The sequence below is a fragment of the Lonchura striata genome, chromosome 3 (assembly GCF_050655825.1).
Source record: "Lonchura striata isolate lonStrDom1 chromosome 3, ASM5065582v1, whole genome shotgun sequence".
Classification (NCBI taxonomy): domain Eukaryota; kingdom Metazoa; phylum Chordata; class Aves; order Passeriformes; family Estrildidae; genus Lonchura; species Lonchura striata.
This window is the reverse complement of record NC_140705.1, coordinates 99,416,885-99,438,237: the sequence shown is the minus strand read 5'-3', so window position 1 is coordinate 99,438,237 and position 21,353 is coordinate 99,416,885. Positions and strand designations below refer to the sequence as shown.

Genomic DNA, 21,353 nt, shown 5'->3' with positions numbered 1-21,353 from the left:
GTGCATAAAAAGAGAGAATTCTGGGGAAAACTCAGGGCTTGCAATGGTGTAGAGCTATGGGCATGGAACTTACTGAACTCCTGCAATTCTTCAAAAGGTGGAAAAGTAGTCCTTTGACGCTTTTTAGGAGTTGAAAAGCACTACTGAGTGTTTGGAAGAGGTGAGCCATAATGAAATGTTGTCATGCCTCCATTCCTCCATCAGTGGGCTTAAAGTCAAGGTCAGCAGTAAGTCTGCTTTATCACTCAGCTCATCCAGAGTGCTGTTATCAGTTTAAAATCTTCACTGTCACAACAAAACATCTATTTCCCTCCTGTCCCAGAGAAAGCTGGCTGTTATCCAGAATTTTTCCTACGATAATTCCTTCTACCAGTGTATTCTTAAAACAAATTCTGGAAGATGCAGTGGTTTATAAGATTAAATATGTAGTCCCTGATGCATTAAGGATTTTGGGTGTTTGCATCCTGTTCAAAACAATGGGTAGATGCTGTTGCTGATCCACATATCTGAACTGTTGGTTATTCACTACTTTTACATTTTCAGGTGAATTTCTAGTTAATTTTATAGAAATTATTTTTTGAAGAAATGTAATGATTCGTATTACAGAGGCTCTGAAATAATTTTGCAGTTGAAGCTTACTGCTTTTGTTTTAAGCTCTTGTACATTTTTACATCTAAGGAAGCAGAATAAAGAGCTCACAAATTACACATGCTGCACATAGTGAGTTTAAGTCATGTCAAACACTCAAGGTGTGTGCTCTATCATCTGAATAGGTAAATAAAATTAAGACAGCACAGTGATGCTATCAGGCATGCAAAAGCTATTCCTTCTGTTACTGAATTTAGGGACTTGAATGGCAGGTAATAGGCTGATGACTTTTTAAGTGCTTGTCAGTGTTGGTGAGGGAAATAGAGAAAAATATTAATCTGATTTGTTGTTAGCATAAATCTTGAATATGGTGTTTAGAGAGTTTACTGAAAGGTCTTTGCACATCCAGGCACAGCTTTAGTTCAAACACTTCTATTTAGGAAAAAGTTGTATTCATGAAAAAATTAATGTACAAATCTGTTGTATGCCATCTGGAGTAGCTAACTACTTACTTTGTTTCTTTCTAGGAAATACCAAAATAAGGCAGATGTTGTGTCCTGTACTGTTATCTCAAGGTTTTGCAAGTCATTCTGTTATGTGCTTCTTGGCAGCAGGAATGTAAACTAATTCTTTCAGCACTGAACTAGAACCTTGACAAGGTTAAAATTACAGGTAAGAATGAATTCTGCCACTTGGGAATTTATGGGAATATGTAATTCCTTTGTTTTTAATTTGTTTCTTGTGTTTTTAATTTGCAATTTGTAATTGACTATGGATTTAATGGAAATTTCTGAACAGATTGGGTAAAATGATCTTTTCTTTAAATCTATTTGAATTTTTCCTACTGCTATTTTTAATAGGGAGGAAATATAATTTCAAGTACAGCTTCTTTCTGTTACATCTTCTTTGTAAATACAAAGCACTGCTAATAAATGGGGGACAGGGAAATATAATTTTTCACCGCCTAAAATGTCTGCTGACCAGATTTTGGAGAAGTTATGTTCTCCAACTGAAGAATGTACAATGTCAGTAAAAGTTCATTATGTGTTTTTACCCACTGTGTGTTGAGCTGAGTTTACTGTCTGCATGTGGCTTTTTTCCATACAAGGTCTATATTTCCTTAAATGCACTAACAGCAGCAGTGCTACTTAAATTACTTGTTTTAATCAGTTACAGAAAATCTCTACATTTCCCTTACAAGATCCCCTGTAGCTTCAGCTTTTGAACCACCTTTTCAAGAGTAAAGGTTGATGGCTTTTTCTAGGTTTATGAAGATGTTTTGGCTGATGGTTTTTTGTCATTAACTTTACCTGATGATGACTGAGAACTCCTGTCACACTCTGACACCTTCTTCTGAATCTGTGTATAGGGAACTAAGAGTCAATGTTCTTTGAATCCTTTTTAAATAAAGGGTAAATACAATGCTGTAAGACCATAGTAATGGAAAAAATCCCATATCATCACAAATAGCTGTAATAGCGATTGCATATTTTGGGTTGTATTTTTCTGAAAAGTTTAGCTCTGTTTTTAAACTGGGACTACTTGTTTTGAAGACTGTCATTGAAATGGGTTTATTGCATGTGTCTGTTTTCAGAATTATGATCAAGTGAAGGTTTTGGAGTCTTGATTACACATTTTAGTGTCATTGACAGGAAGAGTTGCTTGCCTCTTTTCAGTAGTGGCAGGCAGGAGTCTGGACTGTTGGTCTGAAGCAGTCCTATCTGTCTTACTCAGAAGTTCAATAATGGATAGGTTGCTTGTGCCAAGGAGGTGGCGGTGTTGATTTTTCTGCTGCTAAAATGGAAGAAGGGTTCCAATGTGGTTTGTTTTGAGGTTTTTTGTTAGTGTTGTCTTGATTGAATGTTTGTACTTATTTTGCAGTGATGTAACACGTTGAAAAAAGGCACAACCTTTTATACTGTGCAAGTCACACTAAGTTTGAGTGGACCTTTAGCACTCATCCAGCCCAAGCTAGATGAAGACACAAGCCTGAGGAAGACACAAATCTGTGTCTTCCTCAGATTTTTGTGTGAATCAAGAAACCAGCCCTCAATTATGTAAATAAAAGTGTATTGCTTTACTGTCGTTTTGCAGACCTGCTGCAGAACACTTATTATGATGTTTCAGACCTGTTTAGGAATAATTCACAGGTTATTTAAATAGGTAATTCATTGCTGCCCTATTCTCACAAAAGTGTGTCTGAAGCTTTTTGTAAACAGACTTTGCAAAAGGTAAGAAAAAGTTGTCTTAAATGCTTAAATTTCAAGCAAGGGAGAACTCACTCCCAGTGACATAATGTGTCATGCTAAGGAGTAAAATTATTCAGTTTAAATACAGTAGTGTAGTGGATAAATTTTGGTTCTTTTTCTTTAAATCTGAGGTGCTGTTTCTGTAGGAAAAACCCACCTGCTGCTTGTTAGATTGATGATTGAAAAGGAGCAAACTAAATTTAACTCAAAGTACTTGGTCCTTTATTGAATTTAATTAACCAAAACAGCAGTTTTGCATAGAAATATTTAAAAACTTTGTTTTTAAAAGTGAAGGATCACTTTTTTGCTAAGTTAATGCTTTGTAGTATCCAAGTGCCACCTGTGCATCTATTTTGTACAGCCCAGTAAAGAAGTGAGAATGTGCTTATTGGCTACGGGGAATATGAGCAGGTACAGACAAAGAGTTTCACCAAATATCACAGGATATAAGTCTTGTCATAGTATGGTCAGTAGGAATAGGTAGCAGCACAGTGCAGACTTCCACATGGTATAATAAAGCAACACTGAGTTGCAGGGTTTGAGTTAAGGACAAAATGTGATTTCAAGGATAACAAGCCTGTACAGGTAATATCTGAATTAACCGGGTAGGCCTATTTAACTGAAGTGCCAGTGCACCAAATTTCTATTCTAAGAAAATGGTACAAGAGCATGAATGCTGACTTAGGCTGAGCTGTCTTTACTTCTAAAGACTTTAGCTTCCATCCTGTTCCTGGGCAGGTGCTGGCAGCAGTAGTCTGCTTTGCACTTCTGTCCCCAGCCTTGTTATTTTGGTGAACCAGCCTGGGTACTTGCCTATTGTGTTTCTTTTTGTACAGTTACTCTGCACCCCAGATAATTCGTTTGCAGGTAACAAACAGGGTTGAATTTCCCAGTCTTCGTAGTGTTTGGAGGAATCTTGGTAAAGAAAAACTAAATATGTTACCTGAAAACCTAAGATGAGTGACATTAATTAAGACATTGACATCTCTTATGGAGAATGACACTGCATACTTCTTAATTCCCTAGCAGTGGTGCTAATCTGAACTAAGGGTTGCTGATAATCAGAAGTCATGCTGGCAAACACAGAAATCCGTATAGCTGAGAAAAGCACTACATGTTTTTTTAAGTTTTCATTTGGCACAGAACTGTGTGAAATTGACTTCTGCAACTTGAATAAGAAGGAAGCTGCATTATAAAGTTCTGTGACTAAAAATATATCAACCTGGGCACTGATGACCTTGTACTAAGTGCAGTAATTAGAAAGCTGGATGCAGAGTCCATTTTCAAGGTTTCTTTGAAGTTCATCTTTAATATCTGAGGTATGATCTCTAACTTTGTAGCTGTTGAGCTGCATTCCAGAAAAATAAGAAGCCTCAGCATAAAGTTTGCAATTTGCCCATGGGAGACAGATGGTTGCCACAGAGGCTGAGCTGGAAAATCTGTAGTTAAGTAGCATCAACCATATTTTAGTAAAGTGCAAGAAAGCAGATTATAAAATTAATGTCTGAAAGGACCACAAGTGTGTTTTTCTCATGTTAACATAGGTTATAGCCCTTAACCTAGTTCCTAGTGCTCCTTTCTATTTCTTTGTCTTTTCTGTTGAAGGTTACAGCTCCCTTGTATCTGCTGTCTAAGCTGCTGGCTTCCAAACTCACTGCAGTCAAAGTCACAAAGTTTCAAAATACTAAAGCTACCTTTGCACTTCTTCAATGAAACAGTTCAAAGAGTAAGGGCAGAAATACCTCAGCCAGCAGTTCTAAAAGAAAATAAATTGCTGGCACAATGTAGTGGTGAGTAGCTGAGACAGAGTAGAATTGTTAATGTTTTCAGGTACTGCTACTGACATTGAAAATAGGTGTGAATATACAGCACTAAATTATGCCTGTGATTGTTTTATACCTCTAGACCAATTTGAAATAGCTGAAGTTCATTCTGAAATCTCTATCTCCTTTGTAACTTACTGGTTTAAAAGTAGTGTGGCGGGGGAATGTTGTGTTTTGTTTCTTTGTTATTTGTTCTTTTCCCTAGCTATTGTAACCATCTTGTGCTGAATTTAATTTAAAAATGACTGTTGTAGCTCCTAGGCATGTATGCTACCTGGTAGTAGGGATGACGTGCAAAATTTTTTTTAATTCCTGGTTTAGAAGTCTCTTTGGCTTCTTTCACAACATCCCGGCAGGAACAGTTTTTGGTGGGAGGCTCTGTATTGGCATTTTATGTTGTTACTTATTTTCTTTCTGTCAGTATCTTTGGTCAGCTGACATCCTTCCTAGAGCCAACACCCATGGCCACAGATTACCTAAAACCAAACCCAAATCCTCCAAATAAAACACAGGAATGGTAATAACTATTCTTCTGTATAGTTAATTTTAAAGTGAAAATAAAATATCTTATTCTTGGGTTACAGTAATTTGTTTGGCAGTATTTTTGGCTACATAGAGTAGCCAATCTCCAATAACTGTTGGCCTAATGTAAATTCATGTAGTGCCAGTATTTTTAAGGTCAGTAAGTTAGAAGCAAGACAAAGTTTTTTAGGATCAAAAAAATCAAAATCAAAACAATCTGCAGTGTGTGTAGACAGATGTACTGCATAAAGTGTATATGTGCACATAACACACACTAGAGAGAGACTTCAGGATGGATATAGAGGAGCTTTTTACCAAGACTAAACTTTGATTTTTTTTTTTTTACTTAAACCAGATAAGTTATTTCTTCCTGCACTTTCTGCAAGTTTTGAAATTGTTTGTCATGGAACTTTGATTATTTATTTGTCATTTACATCTTTAATATCTAGTGCAGCATTTTTTCTTTTGAAATGTCATTCTTTTTTATAGTGAAGCACATGTGCTTTGTAACAGGAAACTCTGGCACTGTTTCTTTTCCACAGCACTGACTTATTTGAAATGACTAGCCTGTTGAGTGAATCCTTCTGAGGAACAGACATTTTACAGTACACATTTATGACCTAAGCCCAAAAGATTTATGTTGGACCATTCTCATATCATGAAAAGATACAGTATTGTCTTTGGGACTGTTAGCCATCAAAGTGGTATTAGTTTAGTTCTGATGTTTTTTATGAAACTGACATGTGATGTGAAAATTATTTTATAGTATCTGCAAAAACTTTGATTATGGCTTTTAGACCTTTGTAATTGTAATCTAATTATGTGTTGGTTGCTGTCATGGTTTAACCCAGCTAAGCACTGCACAGTTGCTTGTTCACTCTACCTCCTCCCTCCTCAGCGGGTTGGGAAAGAGAATCATAAAAATCAGAAAATTCATGGGTTGAGATGCAGGCTTTTTAATGGGACAGGGAAGGAAGAAAAAGAATCAAATATGCAAAACAAGTGATTCATAATTAAATTGCTTACCACCTGCCAACCAATGTGAGCAGTAGCCCCTGGCCAGTTTTCTCCCCAGTTTATAACAGCTGTCATGGCTGTGCTTCCTCCCAGCTACTTGTGCCACTCCGGCCTTCTCCACTGGCAGGATATAAGAAGCAAGAAAGTCCTTGACTTTGAACTAAGTCAACACTACATAACACACTGATGTTTTTAGTTGTTGCTATTAGCTTTATTCTCATACTGTATCCAAACCACAACTCTATACCAGCTATGAGGAAGACAATTAATTAATTCTATCCCACCTGAAAGCAGGGCTAGATACATTTGCATCCTACCAAGTCCCACACTTTCCAATACACCCAAGTAATCACTATCACCTTTCCTGTATTTTGATATATACACAGAGATACCATTCCCATACTATATGGGCCATCCCTTCAAAATGTTTGTTGAGTTTTAAGTCCATGACTTTTGGCTTCTTCTGTTGTAGTAGTCTTTCAGGGCAGAAGAGAATGTGTGTAGTGTTGGATTGTTTTATGCTGACGCCAGTACTAGTTCCATCACTGCTATGCATGTCTGGTTCTATCATCAAAATTCCATTCTTCATTAGGCTGGGTAATTCTATTACAATACCCTTGATATGGCATTTAACAACCATAGAAGTGATTACCTACAATATTTTATAGCAAACAACATAATACAGTTCAAATAATTCACTGTTCCTACCCAGAATCAAATCCCATTTATATACATCAGACTTCCTATCTTTCTGTGTTGCCCACCAAGTGCACCCAGTTCCATGAACAAAAGCACTCCTGTGGGTGATTGCTGGATCTCCTGTTCAGGTTCTTTACCTTTTTTTTCTATGGCAAAACCAGTTTTCAGAAGGATTTGAACTACTTTTCTCTCTCTCAGAAACTTCTATTATTGTATTGTCTCACACAATACTGCCATCAATGTATTAAGTGTTCTAGAGCTTTGCTTTGTTTCAGTACTGTTTAGATCAGTCCATAGCTAATAGTAGGTCTGTGTTTCCACCTCTGGAATAGTTGATTCCAGATATACTGGATGGACTTGCTCTCTATTGCCAATGGCTTGAGAAAACTGCACTAGCACTATCAGTTGTGGCATACTGCTTGGCTGCCTCTGACTCCAGTTTGTGTTGAAGTTCCAGCAGGTCAGGCACAGCTGGACTTGGAGATGACATGGCTTTGTTCAGGCCATGACAGTGTATTGTTAGTCTACACTGGCCACATAGGACTGTTAGAGAGTGAGTGATTTCTGCTGATCACTCCTTGGCTCTCCATATGACAAATCAACTTATGGCTGGTGTCAGGGTGTTGGTGTGATTCTGCTGCCAGTGCAACATTGTGATGGCACCTGTTGTTCTTTGACCCATACCGGAGATGGGTCAAGGTAGACAGCTGTTTAATTTCTACTGTCTCCAAGGCAGCTATACCAAAGGCCCAGCAGTACCTTTTTGAGTCCTTGGAAGTACTCCCTCGTGAGGCAGTCTAAGGAAAGGATGCACTGGAGTCTCAGGGCTAGTCTCACAATGGAGTGCTTTTGCCACTCATTCCCAAACAGGCTCACTTGGCCTCCAACAGTTAGCTGTTGGGATTGCCCTGCCACTCCAGGAATACAGAGGGTGCCTGCCCCTGTGCAGCAGTGCTTGCTAGAGCCTTTGACTCCTGTGAGTCTGCTGTGCAAGGTCACACAGTCCACACAGTCCACACAGTCCACTAAACCCAGCTGTTTCTTTCCTCCACCTGGCTGGAGGCTGGGTCCCTCTAGTCATGGCTGTAGTAATTCAGTTCTGGCCCCTCAGTTTGGGAAGGACGTTGTGATGCTTGAGTGCATCCAGCGGAGGGCAACAAGGCTGTTGAGGAGCTTGGAGCAAAAGCCCTGTGAGGAGCAACTGAAGGAGCTGGGCTTGTTTAGTCTGGAGAAAAGGAGACTCAGAGGTGACCATATCACTTTCTACAACTTCCTGAAGAGTGGTTGTAGTCAGGTGGGAGTTGGTCTCTTTCTCCAGGCAGCAACTCAGAATAGAGGACACAGCCTTAAGCTGCCCCAAGGGAAATATAGGTTGGGTATTAGGAAAAAGTTTTTTACAGGGCGTGTGATAAAGTACTGGAATGATCTGCCCAGGGAGGTGATAGAGTCACCATCCCTGGATGTGTTTCAATAAGAATGGATGTGGCACTTGGTGCCATGGTCTAGTTGAGGTGTTAGGTCTGAGTTACACTCAATGATCTTAAAAGTCTCTTCCAACCTAGTGGTTTGGTGTGATTCTGTGTATTGTCTATTTATTCACTTCTTGTAAATGTGAGAGTCCCTTGAATCAGGAGTAAGAGTAGCCCCTCTACTCTGTCTGGGGAACTGCCCACTAGAGACTGGAGCAGCAATGTCCTGCAATAACCCTCTCTTGTGATTTTCCTTGCTATTTCCCTACTCATGCCTCTAGGGTCAAGGTAGATTTTTCCATCCCACTTCCTCATGTCCTCTCTGTGGTCATCCAGGGTGGCCTATGCTGTTTATGCTTACTCCTAATAGTTGGGACACTGGTCCATACAGGTGGGGAATAGGATGCATAAGCCTTCCTTGTCCACAGCCAAGATACAGGCCTGTAGTGAGGAAGAGGCATTTTGTTTGTTTTATGGGAGGTGGCCAATTTGTCCACCATTTGTCCATCTCAATCTTTCCAGGCCATTACTGCCAATGAGTTGGTATATGACAATGGTGTATCCCATACTAACTTCCACCACATGGGTCGTGTACACTTGTCTTCATCTGGGTCTTTGGATAATTGCTTGTTGTTATCATCCACATAATCATAAATCCACATTATCATAAATCTCCTCCAGCATGGCTAATTGCCACAGATACTGGATCCATGACAGTCTACTTGCCTGGCTGGCACAACATATGCCTTGAAGGCATACCTTTTCTTCATACCTGGAGTCACTTCCAGAGGTTGAGGGCTTGTGCCCCTTTTCAAGTTCCTTGGTTAATACCTACCTCTGTAGAATGGGATGCCAGCTGTTTGGCTCCAATTCCAGGTTACAGGGCCTGTTATTCCAGCATTGGAGCAACCAGGTGATGCCCTTGCCTGGATGGATGGTGGTTGGAATCTTTTTGCATGTGTCACAGCTCACTCAAGGATAGGGATCAGATGATTAACTATATCTTTTATTTGTTCTTCCTCTTCCCCCACCTCTTCTCATTATAGCCCTGCTGCTTCATCCCTCACTAAATGGGCTCAGTTTGCATATCTCTCTCTTTATGTATAGCAGGGGCTGATACAGGCATGAGTTGGTGCATTGGTTCAGCCGCAGTGCCTATCACTGGGGTTGGAGTAGCCCCTGTGCCCCTCATTTTCCCATCACATCCAGAGGCCTTTTTTTCCCTCAGGGAACTGTACAGTCCTGAGCATGGCTCAGTAGGCCTGGGCCAGGCCACGGCACATTGCCGTGGGTTTTGCCTCTCTGGAATTTCCAGGGTGGCAGCACAGTTTCTCCAAATATTTAGCTAGTCTTCCCAGATTTTGCACTTGTTCAGGGCTGAAGTTCCAAAGCACTGGAGGTGCCCACTGTCCTAGGCACTTGCCTATAATATCCCCCACACCCTGCCACTTAGCACTACCCAGCCTCAGGGCAGATCCCTGTGAGTGGCATTCTGAAAGGATTGTTGATCCTAAAACAAGACCTTGAACATATTCAGAAGACACAGGAATAGAAATGCTGTAGGAATGCTGGCTTGAACATCCAAGGATATTAAAAATTCCCAAATGCTGTTTTAATTGGCCTAGAGGAGAAAGGCAAGATGAAGGGAGGTAGATATCAGTCTCCCTCATGGACTGAGTCTCTGAGAAGAGGTAAAAGTTGTAATTATTAGTAATTTCCTATAGATGGCTCCCAAAGTGTGGAGATGTGGGCAGCGCTGAGTGCAAATACCAGATCAGTTTCACGAGCAGCAATTCTGTCATATTAAGAGACAGTGTTACAGAGAGCAACAACATAACCTTAGCCCAGTTCCCATGGGTTACAAACAGCGCAGGGGGCAATATATACAAGTTAAGTATTTTATAATGCAACTTTATGAACAAGGACACCACACCACCTTGGAGAGCAAATACATCACCACTGTGAACAGTGACTAATATAATGAGTACTTATAAGAAATTTCTTCTGATACATTCTGGTCAGATTTGTCATTATCTCAACCCATCGTGCCCTGTGTTGGGCACCAAAAATAACCCCATCCAGCCACATAGCTGCTCACTCACTACCCTGACCCAGTCAGATGGAGGAGAGGACCAGAAGAATAAAAGTGAGAAAACTTATGGTGAAGACAGTTTAAAGGGACAGAAAAGGAAGAAAATTATAATAATGAAAGAATTAAAAAAAAATGAGGCACATTGCAGTTGCTCATCACTCACTGACCAATGTGCAGCCAGTTCCCAAGTGGTAGCCCTGGCCAACTTTCCTCCCAGTTTATATATTAAACATGATGTCATATAGTATGGAATATCCCTTTGGCTAGTTTGGGTTGGGCCAGCTGTCCTGCCTGTGTCCGTCATGACTTCTTGTGCCCCTCCTGCCTCCGGGCAGGGTATGAGAACTGTCAAGTCCTTGACTTGGTATAGCTAACAGTACTTAGCAACAGCTAAAAACGTCCATGTGCTATCTACAATATTCTCATACTGTATCCAAACCACAACTCTGAACCAGCTACTAGGAAGACAATTAACTCTATCACAGCTCAAGTCAAGACAGCTCTGGCCTTTATGACAGTCATTAAGTAAATATTTCTGCCTGTTAAATATAAATCTAAATTGAAACAAGCATGCTTTTCACTTACAGTAGCTGCCTATTTCCCCTTTATGATATAGTACAAAATAATTACTATCTCTACCCGAGCAGGAACTATTTGTCAATTTTTAAGTAGGTCTTTGGAGAAAACCAGCAGTTAGAGTTGCATGTCTTAAGTGCAAACACAAGCTTATGCACAGCTAATTTTAAGGCTCTTTACTATATGGCTGATCCAATACCAGAGTCTTCACTGTGTAGCTGGGGCAGAAATTATATTGATCATGAATTTTTCTTGTATGTCAGAGGACATGACTTTTGCTTTCATTCTTCTATACCTCAGAAGACTAGATGTCTCTGGTTTCTTGAGTCTGAATTGTTGCCTGTGTTGCCTGTATATGAGATAAGGACCTCACATAGGATTTTACTCTGGTAGAAAACGTTAGAGAAAAATACCGGTTGGAATTTCAGAGAATTAAGCCTTGGGTGAGATTTTTGCTCTGGGATGTCAGCTTCTTTTGGAGACTTGTTGCTCTGAACTCTCTTGGAAATGACTCAGCTATTGATGTAAGACTAGAGATGAACAATGTGCACTAGAGAGATAGATCCTCTGCTTTGGTAGTGTATTGCTCAGATTCAACTTTTTCATTGCCAGAGAGGGGAAGAGGCCACTAATTTCTTCCTATGAAGTAATTTCTCCTCTGTAGAGGCATTCCAAAAGCCTTTGAGCCTTGGTGGTTATTGGTCCTGCCAGGCAATAGTTTTTGGTTTGGTTTTTTTTTTTTTTTTTTAATTTGATTATTATTGTTTTCTTTTTTCCGACCTTTTCCAGGGTTGGAAAGACTATGAGGAGAGAATCCTAGAGTTTCATTTTTGATCTGAGTAATACATGGTGTTTTAGAGAATGGTCTGTGGAGTATGGACAAGAACTAAGGCCTTGTACATTTCCAAGAAAATTTTGGGAATTACAGTAGACATGGTCTTCCTGACCTTGAAAATTTCAACTATTTTATGTGGGGTAGATATTTTCACCACAAAGAAATGAATGTTTTATCAAACCAATCTGTTATTCAATTAAATTTCATACAAAAATGAGATCTTCATAAAATAAATCCCAAGACTAAAGGGTACTGAATTTTAGAGTTTGTTGATTTAAGCCATGACTAAATTACTGGTTTGCAGGTGGGTACTTCATCTGTTCTTCTGCTGACTGTGTTTTATCTTGAGACTCAATCTTTCTCTGCAAAGACATTTGGGGCCTAATGCCTTGACTCCCTTGGGAAATGCTGAGATGGTTTGACTAAGAGGAAGTAGGATGAAATCTTCATTAAAAACTTGAACAATGGAAGGGTGTATGTGCTTAAAATACATGATACAAGTGAGTGGTCAGTTAGCCCAAGGGCAGGCCTTAGCAGTGGATAGATCCTGGTAGGCTGCACCAGTGTTCTGATGGTAACAGCAGGAGGTATAATGGAGTCATGTACCTGGAATAAAGTCACCTTGTCCCTCTCTAGAGCCCAGCTGATGACTGTTGAGGAATGAGCTTTGCCAAAGACAGCCCAGGGGTGGGTCCTGATGGAGAACCAGGACAATGTGTTGAACATTAGAGAGCAATGTGTCTGAAGGGAGAAAAGTTTGGCACTTATTAGAAAAGGTGCATCCAGTATTCTGGGAGAAGTGGTGATTTTTCTCTGTTTGGAGTTTGTGAGGCTGCATCGGGAGAGCAGTGTGGACTTCTCACCTCCCAGTACAAGAAAGGCACAGACACGGAGAAGCACTCTGTTACTGAGGAGCCAGAGCCTGTGATGTGTGAGGAGGGGGAGATAGGAGTTTCTTCAGTGTGGAGGAGGAAAGGTCAAGCTGTCTTCTAACACTGTTGTGGGAAGGATAGAGAAGGTAATGCTGTGTTCCTCCAGGAGATGTGTGATGAACAGGCAAAGGACACAAGTTGATTCACGCACTTACTGATAGCAAGTCAATCTCTGCATCCTTCATTTGCAATATTAAATGGAATATTTAGAATATTAAGAACAAAATCTTGAGTAGTAGTGTTGTTCTCTTGTTTTCCAGTTTATCATAAGTTCTACACAAGTGAGCCTACTTATAAAGTAAGTAAAACTAAGGTATGACTCATGCCTTGGGTAGTTGGTTTTTTTTTTAAGTGTGTGTTTTTTTTACGGTTATAAAACACAACACAATACTGAGCTCACAGGCCTTTGCAATTGCATAGGTTTTGATCTTTTTTCTCACTCAGTCACATGATTTCTTCCACATTTTCGATTTTAAGAATGCAAGGACATACTTAACACAATTAAAAGAATTTCATAGAAGGTATGAAGTATTGGAGGGTATCTGTCATTTCAGTCCTGTATGACAGTTTTACTGGTAAGAATGTTTTGTGTGCTTTTAAAATAGTTTCATATTGTGTGTAATTTGTGAATAGTGATTGTGAGATACTAGAATGCTTTCACAAGTCTCTTTTACTGATGTTAGTTGTACCATTAAACTATGTGGAACTTGTTCAGCTCTTAACTGAGAACATCGGTTGCTGAGAACTCTTGTTTTGTGATGGTATGTTGTACTGTCTTCTTTACCCTCTGACATAGATTAATTTTGTTTGTTTTCAAAGCAAAATCAGATGTGTACCAAAAAACTGCTTAGCAAGCTGTTGGGATTTTCAGCACTGCACGGAGACCATTGTAGCAGAGATGTAGTGTGAAGTTTGGTTTATCTGTGTATAGTCCACTGTATACTTGTTTAGGTGAGGGGAACAACAGAAGTAAGTGTTAATTAATCTCTTCCTGACCTGGCAACAAATTCTTAAACTCGAACTGGATTATCATGACTCTGTAGACTCTGTAGGTGGTGGTTACTACTGTGTCAGAGACGAGTGGTTGCTCAGGATCAGTCATGGCAGAATTCTTGCCAGTTCTTTTAGGATGAAATTTGCTGTAATTTTCACATCTAAGGATTTCATAGGGTGATGACTTTTAGCATGGTCTGAAGTTGTGCTATCTGAGTTTCTGAGATCTGTGGATTAAAGAATGTATTCTCTACTGGCTAGCAGAGGCAAGGTAATTTTTCAGGTCTGTGTAGGACACTGGAGTCTAGTACAGGAGAGGAAATCAGAAGCCTTCTGAAACTTCAATATAGATTATCCACATCTTACCTGTGAATTTGCATTCTAAAGATGATCTCCAAATATTGAAGAACTTCTAACTTTCTGTGGGTTATTTACTTTCCTTAGCTCGTATCTCTTGTAATTGAAAAAACTTTAACATCAAGATCATTGAACTTAAAATCCTATGTAAGCACACTGAAAGTCTTTCAGGGATGGCTGAGAATTGAGTTTGTTCAGCCTGAAGAAGTCTGGAGAGATCTTATAGAGGCATTTAAGTACCTAAAAGATAGCATACAAGAAGGATGGAGACCAGTGGACAAGTGTAGTGATAGGACAAGGGAGATGACTTCGAACTGTAAGAGGGTAGGTTTGGATTTCAGATAAGAAAGAAGTTCTTTACTGTGAGGGTGAGACATTGGAAGATGTTGCCCAGTGAAGCTGTGCATACCCCACCCCTGGAAGTGTTCAAGGCCCAGTTGGATGGAGCTTTGTGCAGACTGGTCTAGTGGAAGGTGTCCCTGCCCATGGTGAGGGGGGTTAGAGGAAGATGATCTTTGAAGTTTTTTCCAGTCCTAAGCATTCTATGATTCATTCTATAATAAATATTGAAATGTTATTTTACGAAGGATTAAATATAATTTGATAAAAGATTCCTGTGAGAGGTTTTGTCATATATAAGTGGGAATTACTGCCTTGGTTCCTTGGCAGATGGTCTGTGTTCCCCTATGGTCACTTTTGCCATGCCTTACAAGGATACAGAAAAGCTAGCAAGACCAGTCCTGATTTATGGACATGAGTTGATTTTCTTCATGCCACAGTAAAACTGGAAAGAAAGTAGGAGTGATATAGTTGTTGTTTTTCCATAATAAATTTGTCTCCACAGCGGATGACAAGATCAGCTGGGCTGCAAAGGTATGTGAACTCCTCTGCCTTTGTATGTTTGAGATTGTTTAATTTTTATGAAGTAGCTTTTCAAAAAAGACAGCACCTCAACAAAAAAATACTAAAAACAGATACAGAGGTTTGGAAATTCACACTTTATTCATGTCATGTATTAATTATTTTTTTCCTCCAATATAGTTATTGACTTTTGCATGTGTGCATGCTTTATCACTTGTTTTATAAAGAAGAAACACAGGAAATTAACAACAAAGCTTACATGGAATGGTAGTTTTATAAATAAGACTTCTTCTCTCTGTTTTCCAGATTCAATATTGCATAAACATGGGTGCATTTTTGGATAAACCAAAAACTGAAAAACATAATGCTCATGGTGCAGGGAATGGCTTGCGTTACGGCCTCAGCAGTATGCAGGGATGGAGAGTGGAAATGGAAGATGCTCACACAGCTGTTGTAGGTATTCCCCATGGCTTAGAGGACTGGTCCTTTTTTGCTGTCTATGATGGTCACGCGGGATCTCGTGTTGCAAATTACTGCTCCACTCACTTATTAGAACACATCACTAACAATGAAGACTTTAGGGCGACAGAAAAACCTGGATCTGCTCTTGAACCTTCAGTGGAAAATGTCAAGAGTGGAATCAGAACTGGCTTTTTGAAAATTGATGAGTATATGCGCAATTTTGCAGACCTCAGAAATGGCATGGACAGAAGTGGCTCAACAGCAGTGGGAGTTATGATTTCACCTGAGCATGTATACTTTATCAACTGTGGTGATTCACGTGCTGTTCTGTATAGGAATGGACAAGTCTGTTTTTCAACACAGGATCACAAACCTTGCAACCCGAGGGAGAAAGAGCGAATCCAGAATGCAGGAGGCAGTGTAATGATTCAGCGTGTTAATGGTTCATTGGCAGTTTCTCGAGCTCTGGGGGACTATGACTACAAATGTGTTGATGGTAAAGGCCCTACAGAACAACTTGTTTCTCCAGAGCCTGAGGTGTGTGAAATTTTAAGGGCAGAAGAAGATGAGTTTATTATCCTGGCTTGTGATGGCATCTGGGATGTAATGAGCAATGAAGAGCTCTGTGAATATGTAAAGTCTAGACTTGAAGTATCAGATGACCTGGAAACAGTGTGCAATTGGGTAGTGGACACTTGTTTACATAAGGTATGTAAGTGTTTTCCCCAAACAGCTGTCTATAGTCATCTTCTGGTTAGATGGGTACAGTGTTTTCACAGCTGTTCCTGGCCTACTGTTCCCCTTCTCCAGCTTCTTTTCCTCAAAGTTCTGTACCCATTTGACTGTATAGAAGAATATACAGCCTCACCCTATATGTTTAGAAAGGTGATGGCAATTGCAAAAATAAAGGCTGGTTTTTTTCCCCAAGTAATGCTTACATATAGTTCCATCTCTAAATGTTGATTCTAAATACAAAATTTGTAAAATTATTCTGAGCAAGGTACTTTGTGGGTTTTTTGTTCTTTGAAGTTGGGTTGCATCCTTTGCATAAAACCAGTGTTGGCACATCTCCTCTTCAAGGTGCTGTTTGTCTGTCACTTGTGCCCTCAGCTCATTGTAGCTTAGATGGAGTAACACCACCTTTGCATCTGAGCTTGCTTCCACTCCTGAAATTTAGTTTGTTTGGAACAACTACGGGGTAGTCTACATATGTTTAATAGGTATTCAATTTCCAGCATTCCATGAAAAGTGCAGCTCCTGCTAGTACAGAGTTCCTTTGTAAGGCCACAAACTAAACATGGATTTTTGAAGAATACTGAAATTCACAGTTATAATTCTGAAGGGTAAGTTGTGTGTTTTTTCCAGAAATAGGGTTGTGTTCCAGCATATACCATACAGTGTATGATTGGTTTAAATGCCAAATTGGTTTAAATTGGTTTAAATTGCTTTTCTGACAAGAACTCAACCAGCCTTGTTACAGGAGAAGATACTTTCTCAGATACTTTCAGTAAAACTGAGTGCTAACACATGTTTATTTTCCAAAGTCAGATCCTGGATCTCTGTACCAACCAGGCTGTGGCTTTTACCACATAATACTGAGTGATAGGTGTCCTTTTATGCTTGGTACAAAAGGGAATATAGGCTAACTCCTAAGCAGTATTTCTAAAGGAATTCATTCAAGTGCCAAATTCATAGTTGCTTCAGGAGAAGGATTTGTTGTGATAGATGATTAGAACTATCCAGTAGCTTGTGTTTGTACAGCAACAGCATGCAGTGACTAATAGCACTTAATATTCTACACAAAAAAAGTGGAGTTAAGATTTTAGTTTCAAACCAGTAGTTTAAATTATGTTTCTTCTGGATCCCCTTGTAAGAGACTTAGAATTGTGGTTTTAAATTTGGCTGTGAATTACAATTTTGAAAATTAAATATGAAGGGGAAAATGGTATCAGTGTGCTAGTAAGGAACTGGCATTAAAATTAGTATCTAAAAAAGCCATGGGGTGGTATTTCTGAGCACGTGATAGTCTGTATGGTTGGCTTGGCTATGGGAAACATTTATATTTTATACTTCACACACCTGTGTGACACAGGTGCATTCTGATAAACAGACTTGTAATGCATGTAATGGCTTACATGAATACCCTGCAACTAAAGCAAATTAGTTGCTTGAACTAAGTTATTCTAATAGTATAGGAGAGTATTCTGCATTTCATTTTGCTACAGGAGTTGTTTTACAATTTAGCTTAAGGTAACATTACACAACTGTTTAATTTCTGACCTGTTTTATTGATACTGTTTTTAAGTGGTTTACATGTAGATAAGTCCATTAATTATTTAGACTTCAATACTACGAATATAGAGTCAAAATCAGTCAATTAATTCTAGTGAGAGGTGTAGTTGGGACACTGAGAGGTTCTTATTGGTGAAAATACTAGATTTTCTCAGGGTTTCTTTTTTTCCCCAGGTTTATTTGTAGTACGGTATCTGGAAAAAGTACAAATGTGATTAGAGCAGAAAGATGAAAAATAAGACTGAAGATACTAACTTCTCTTTCTTTTTTTGTCACATAGGGGAGTCGTGATAACATGAGTATTGTATTAGTTTGTTTTTCAAATGCTCCTAAGGTCTCAGAGGAGGCAATGAAAAAAGATGCTGAGTTGGATAAGTACTTGGAATCACGGGTTGAAGGTAAGAAGTTTGGTTGTGATAATGAGCACAGTAGTGTCATAACTATCTTGAGCATGAAAACAAAAGCCATGAAAGACATTAATGCCACTTTTATGTTGGGTTAAATTTAGGCCTGGTTATAATTCTGAACTTTTGTATATCAGGAAGAGTGTTTTAGGCCATGTGCTTAGTTTATCCTGGTATTCTGCAAACTTTTTCTTTTTGTGAGCTCTTAAGTTTTTAGTGCGGTCTTCATAGGTTAAAATGCAACTACTGACCTTGTAGTGTGTTGTATCAGCTCAGTAAATTATGATCTTGCTATTGTCCTGCTTATGAAATATTAAAAGGGATGTACTGTTTGTACTATTTCTTCCCTTTTTCTGTGCAAGTTTTTGACAGAAAGAAAAAGCTGAACTTGGTTTTTGTGTCAATGTCCCAGTAATCCAGATGATTGGCGTAGCCACCCTAAAGTTTAATATATATATGCATGACAGTCTTCAGGTATGAGTTATCTCTGAGCACACTGCTGTTGTGTGGGGTGTGTTTTCCTCTTGTTCAAATGGGATCTAAATTGAACTGTGGTGTATATTTGTAATTTCTGTTGAGATTAGAGAGCACTAGTGGTCACTTCAAATGCTAAATCTAGGCCTGTTTCTTGGAATTTGGCTTGCATCCCAGGTTTCCTAGATGACACTAGTTAAGATAAATACCTGTTATCTTCTGTGTCAGAGTAGAGTACTTGAGCTGTTAATAGGCTCTGGGAGAGAGCCAGGAGCAGTTGCCTTCACTGTCAGTAGTCAGGTGTACACAGTGGTTACAGGTTAGTATTCCCACCTTCTTGGTGGCTGCTTTGTTACCAAACAGGTGAAAAATATATGGAACTGCAGTGGATTTTATTGCTTTTATAAGTGAATATTAATATTAATGGAAAAGCTGTCATGAAATAACTTGTGATCAGTGTGTCTGGATTAACTAATCTATTAAGTGATTATTTTTAGCTCTGTTACCACATTTAACTAAATAATACACATACAAAAAATAATTGAGAGTTTTTAGTCCAAACTGATGTGGAGACTCAAAATGATAGTTTAGCTTAAGTGCTTCAGTGAAATTAATTGCTCCAAAGCTTGAACTTCTGTTGCTTCAGCTCTTGATTTTTATTTCCCTGCTTGAGTTCCTTGTGTCATTCTGTGTTTTGCTAATTGGACAGAGTTCAAGGCCTTTAAAAGTCAAGTATTTAGCAAGAAATGACAGCATATTTGAGAAATTCTGACAAGGAGTGGAGAAAAAAAAATGAAACAGACTTCAGAAGAACTTGAAATATCTATCTGATTTTTAACAAATTTTTGCATTGATAAATTCTATGAAATTGTAATTTTGATACAGTCTCCTTAATTAAAAAAAAGAAAAAATATTGTGGGACTGCAGTTTACATTACACATGTGCCTTGAATATTATTAGTTCAGAAAGGATAAAGGCCTTAGCAAAATGTTTCAAACTACTAAGCAGCATGAGGAAAATTGGTTAGAAATATGTTGGATTTTTAAAAAATAGGATCTGATTTAAGGGTTTAAGTAGTGAGCAGGAGTACTTTTGACTTTAAAAAACCCCATGAGGGCAAGAGTATCATCTCAAGTGTCAGAGTTGGTAAAAGTTTTGGAAGGTGGAGTTTATTTTTTGTTACGACAACTGCCTTAATCAGTTTTGTATTCATCTTTTAACTTAGTGTAGAAAACAGTGTGTAAAGGAGTTGTGCCTGGAAGGTTTAAACCATCTGCAACTCTAAAAACATATAGCCTGACAGATACATTGTGACAATGATAATATGGTTTTGTTTAAAATGCCTTTCTAGAGGCTGACTCTTCCTTTCAAAAAGCAAATGATGGTGTTTGAACACAAACTAACAATAAGAACATTAAAAAAAAAATATTGAGTTAACAGCTCACAAGTTATATGCAGTTGGCTGATAGCCAGTAACAATTATATTTATACCTGTAGTAAAAACATTCTGAAAAAAATAAGGTTGTCTTGGAACTACCAAGCTGCAAAGATGGATCTTGTCAAAAATGTAAACTATGAGTTCTCTTGGATACCCTCCACTTTCACTAAGTGACTAATACAAGTCAGGGCAACATTAGAACTTAGTATAAAGTCCTCTATGACTTTCTGAAGCAATATTAGTTTGATCACTGGTGTTTGTTCTTAATGAATACATACTGTTCTGTTTCTGTTCTCTTGTGGACCTTAAATTTCAAGCTGACTGTACAAACCCATCAACCTTTTAGGCAAGAGGGTTTTTTTGGGGGGGCATTTTAAACTGTGGCTCAGGGAGAATAGCAGTGTTTTAGTCATGCTTTTGTTAGATTTTAAAAAGTAAAAAATAAGTTGAAAAGCAGTTTAATACTTGCACATGTAACATTTGTGCTCTGTACATTTGGAAGTGGAATGCTGAGATTTTGTATTTTTGTATAATGATTTGCGTTAGTTCCCTAAGATCTCTCCAGAGTTCTTAAAATAGAATGGTTGTCTTAATACTTAGAGATACTTTTTTAACAGATTGATTAATAAACAAACTCAGCAGGTCATCGTTTACAGAGATTTCTAGTGGAAGAAATATATACCAGTGCTCTGTTGCTAGTTTGGGTTTTGAGGTTGACGGAATGTGAATAACTGCATTCCAAAGCTGCCACTTGTAGAGTATACTGAAATACTTAATGAGGTTAAGCTTGTGCCTGAGTCATTTATGACTCTGAGAACAGCCCTGCTTTTGGTTTGAGTCATTTAATTGGTCCATCTCCAAAGCACAATCACAGAATTACAGGCTGATTTGGGTTGGAAGGGACCTTAAAGATCATCTAGTTCCAGTGCTACTGCCATGGACGGGGCACCTTCCACAGGTATTTTGTGCAGTAGTGGGGTTATGCTACGTCACTTTTTTCTTTCTGCCTCTTGCAAATACTTTCTGCCCTCTGTTTTTTAGAGATCCAAGGTTTGGTCCCACAATGTGAAAACTAGGCACAGAAGTCAATTCAGTTCTCTGATATGTTTCAGTATATTTGAAAGAGTGTATCAGAATTGTAGTTAAGAATAGAAAAATCACAGAACTCCACAAAACCCAAAAAAACCACTAACCCCACAAATCTTAAGTAGGGGCACATGATCTGTATAGGTTTAAACAGTCTTACTGGTAAATACTCAGTTAATCCCCT

General features: G+C 38.8%; 1 protein-coding gene across 13 annotated transcripts in view; it reads left to right on the top strand.

The window, feature by feature from the left end:
• Positions 1 to 21,353, top strand: part of PPM1B (protein phosphatase, Mg2+/Mn2+ dependent 1B) — a 60,088-nt gene that overhangs the window by 23,403 nt on the left and 15,332 nt on the right. For 11 of the 13 annotated variants that reach the window (XM_085575953.1, XM_085575951.1, XM_085575952.1 and 8 more), the window contains exons 2-4: positions 1,116 to 1,260; positions 15,320 to 16,183; positions 18,048 to 18,165. In XM_085575953.1, the coding sequence (XP_085432079.1) occupies positions 15,338 to 16,183; positions 18,048 to 18,165 (964 nt within the window). In that variant the 5' untranslated portion in view covers positions 1,116 to 1,260; positions 15,320 to 15,337. Of the gene's footprint in view, positions 1 to 1,115; positions 1,261 to 14,996; positions 15,026 to 15,319; positions 16,184 to 18,047; positions 18,166 to 21,353 lie in introns of those variants that run through there. The other 2 variants (XM_085575948.1, XM_085575949.1) reach the window with 2 other exon arrangements.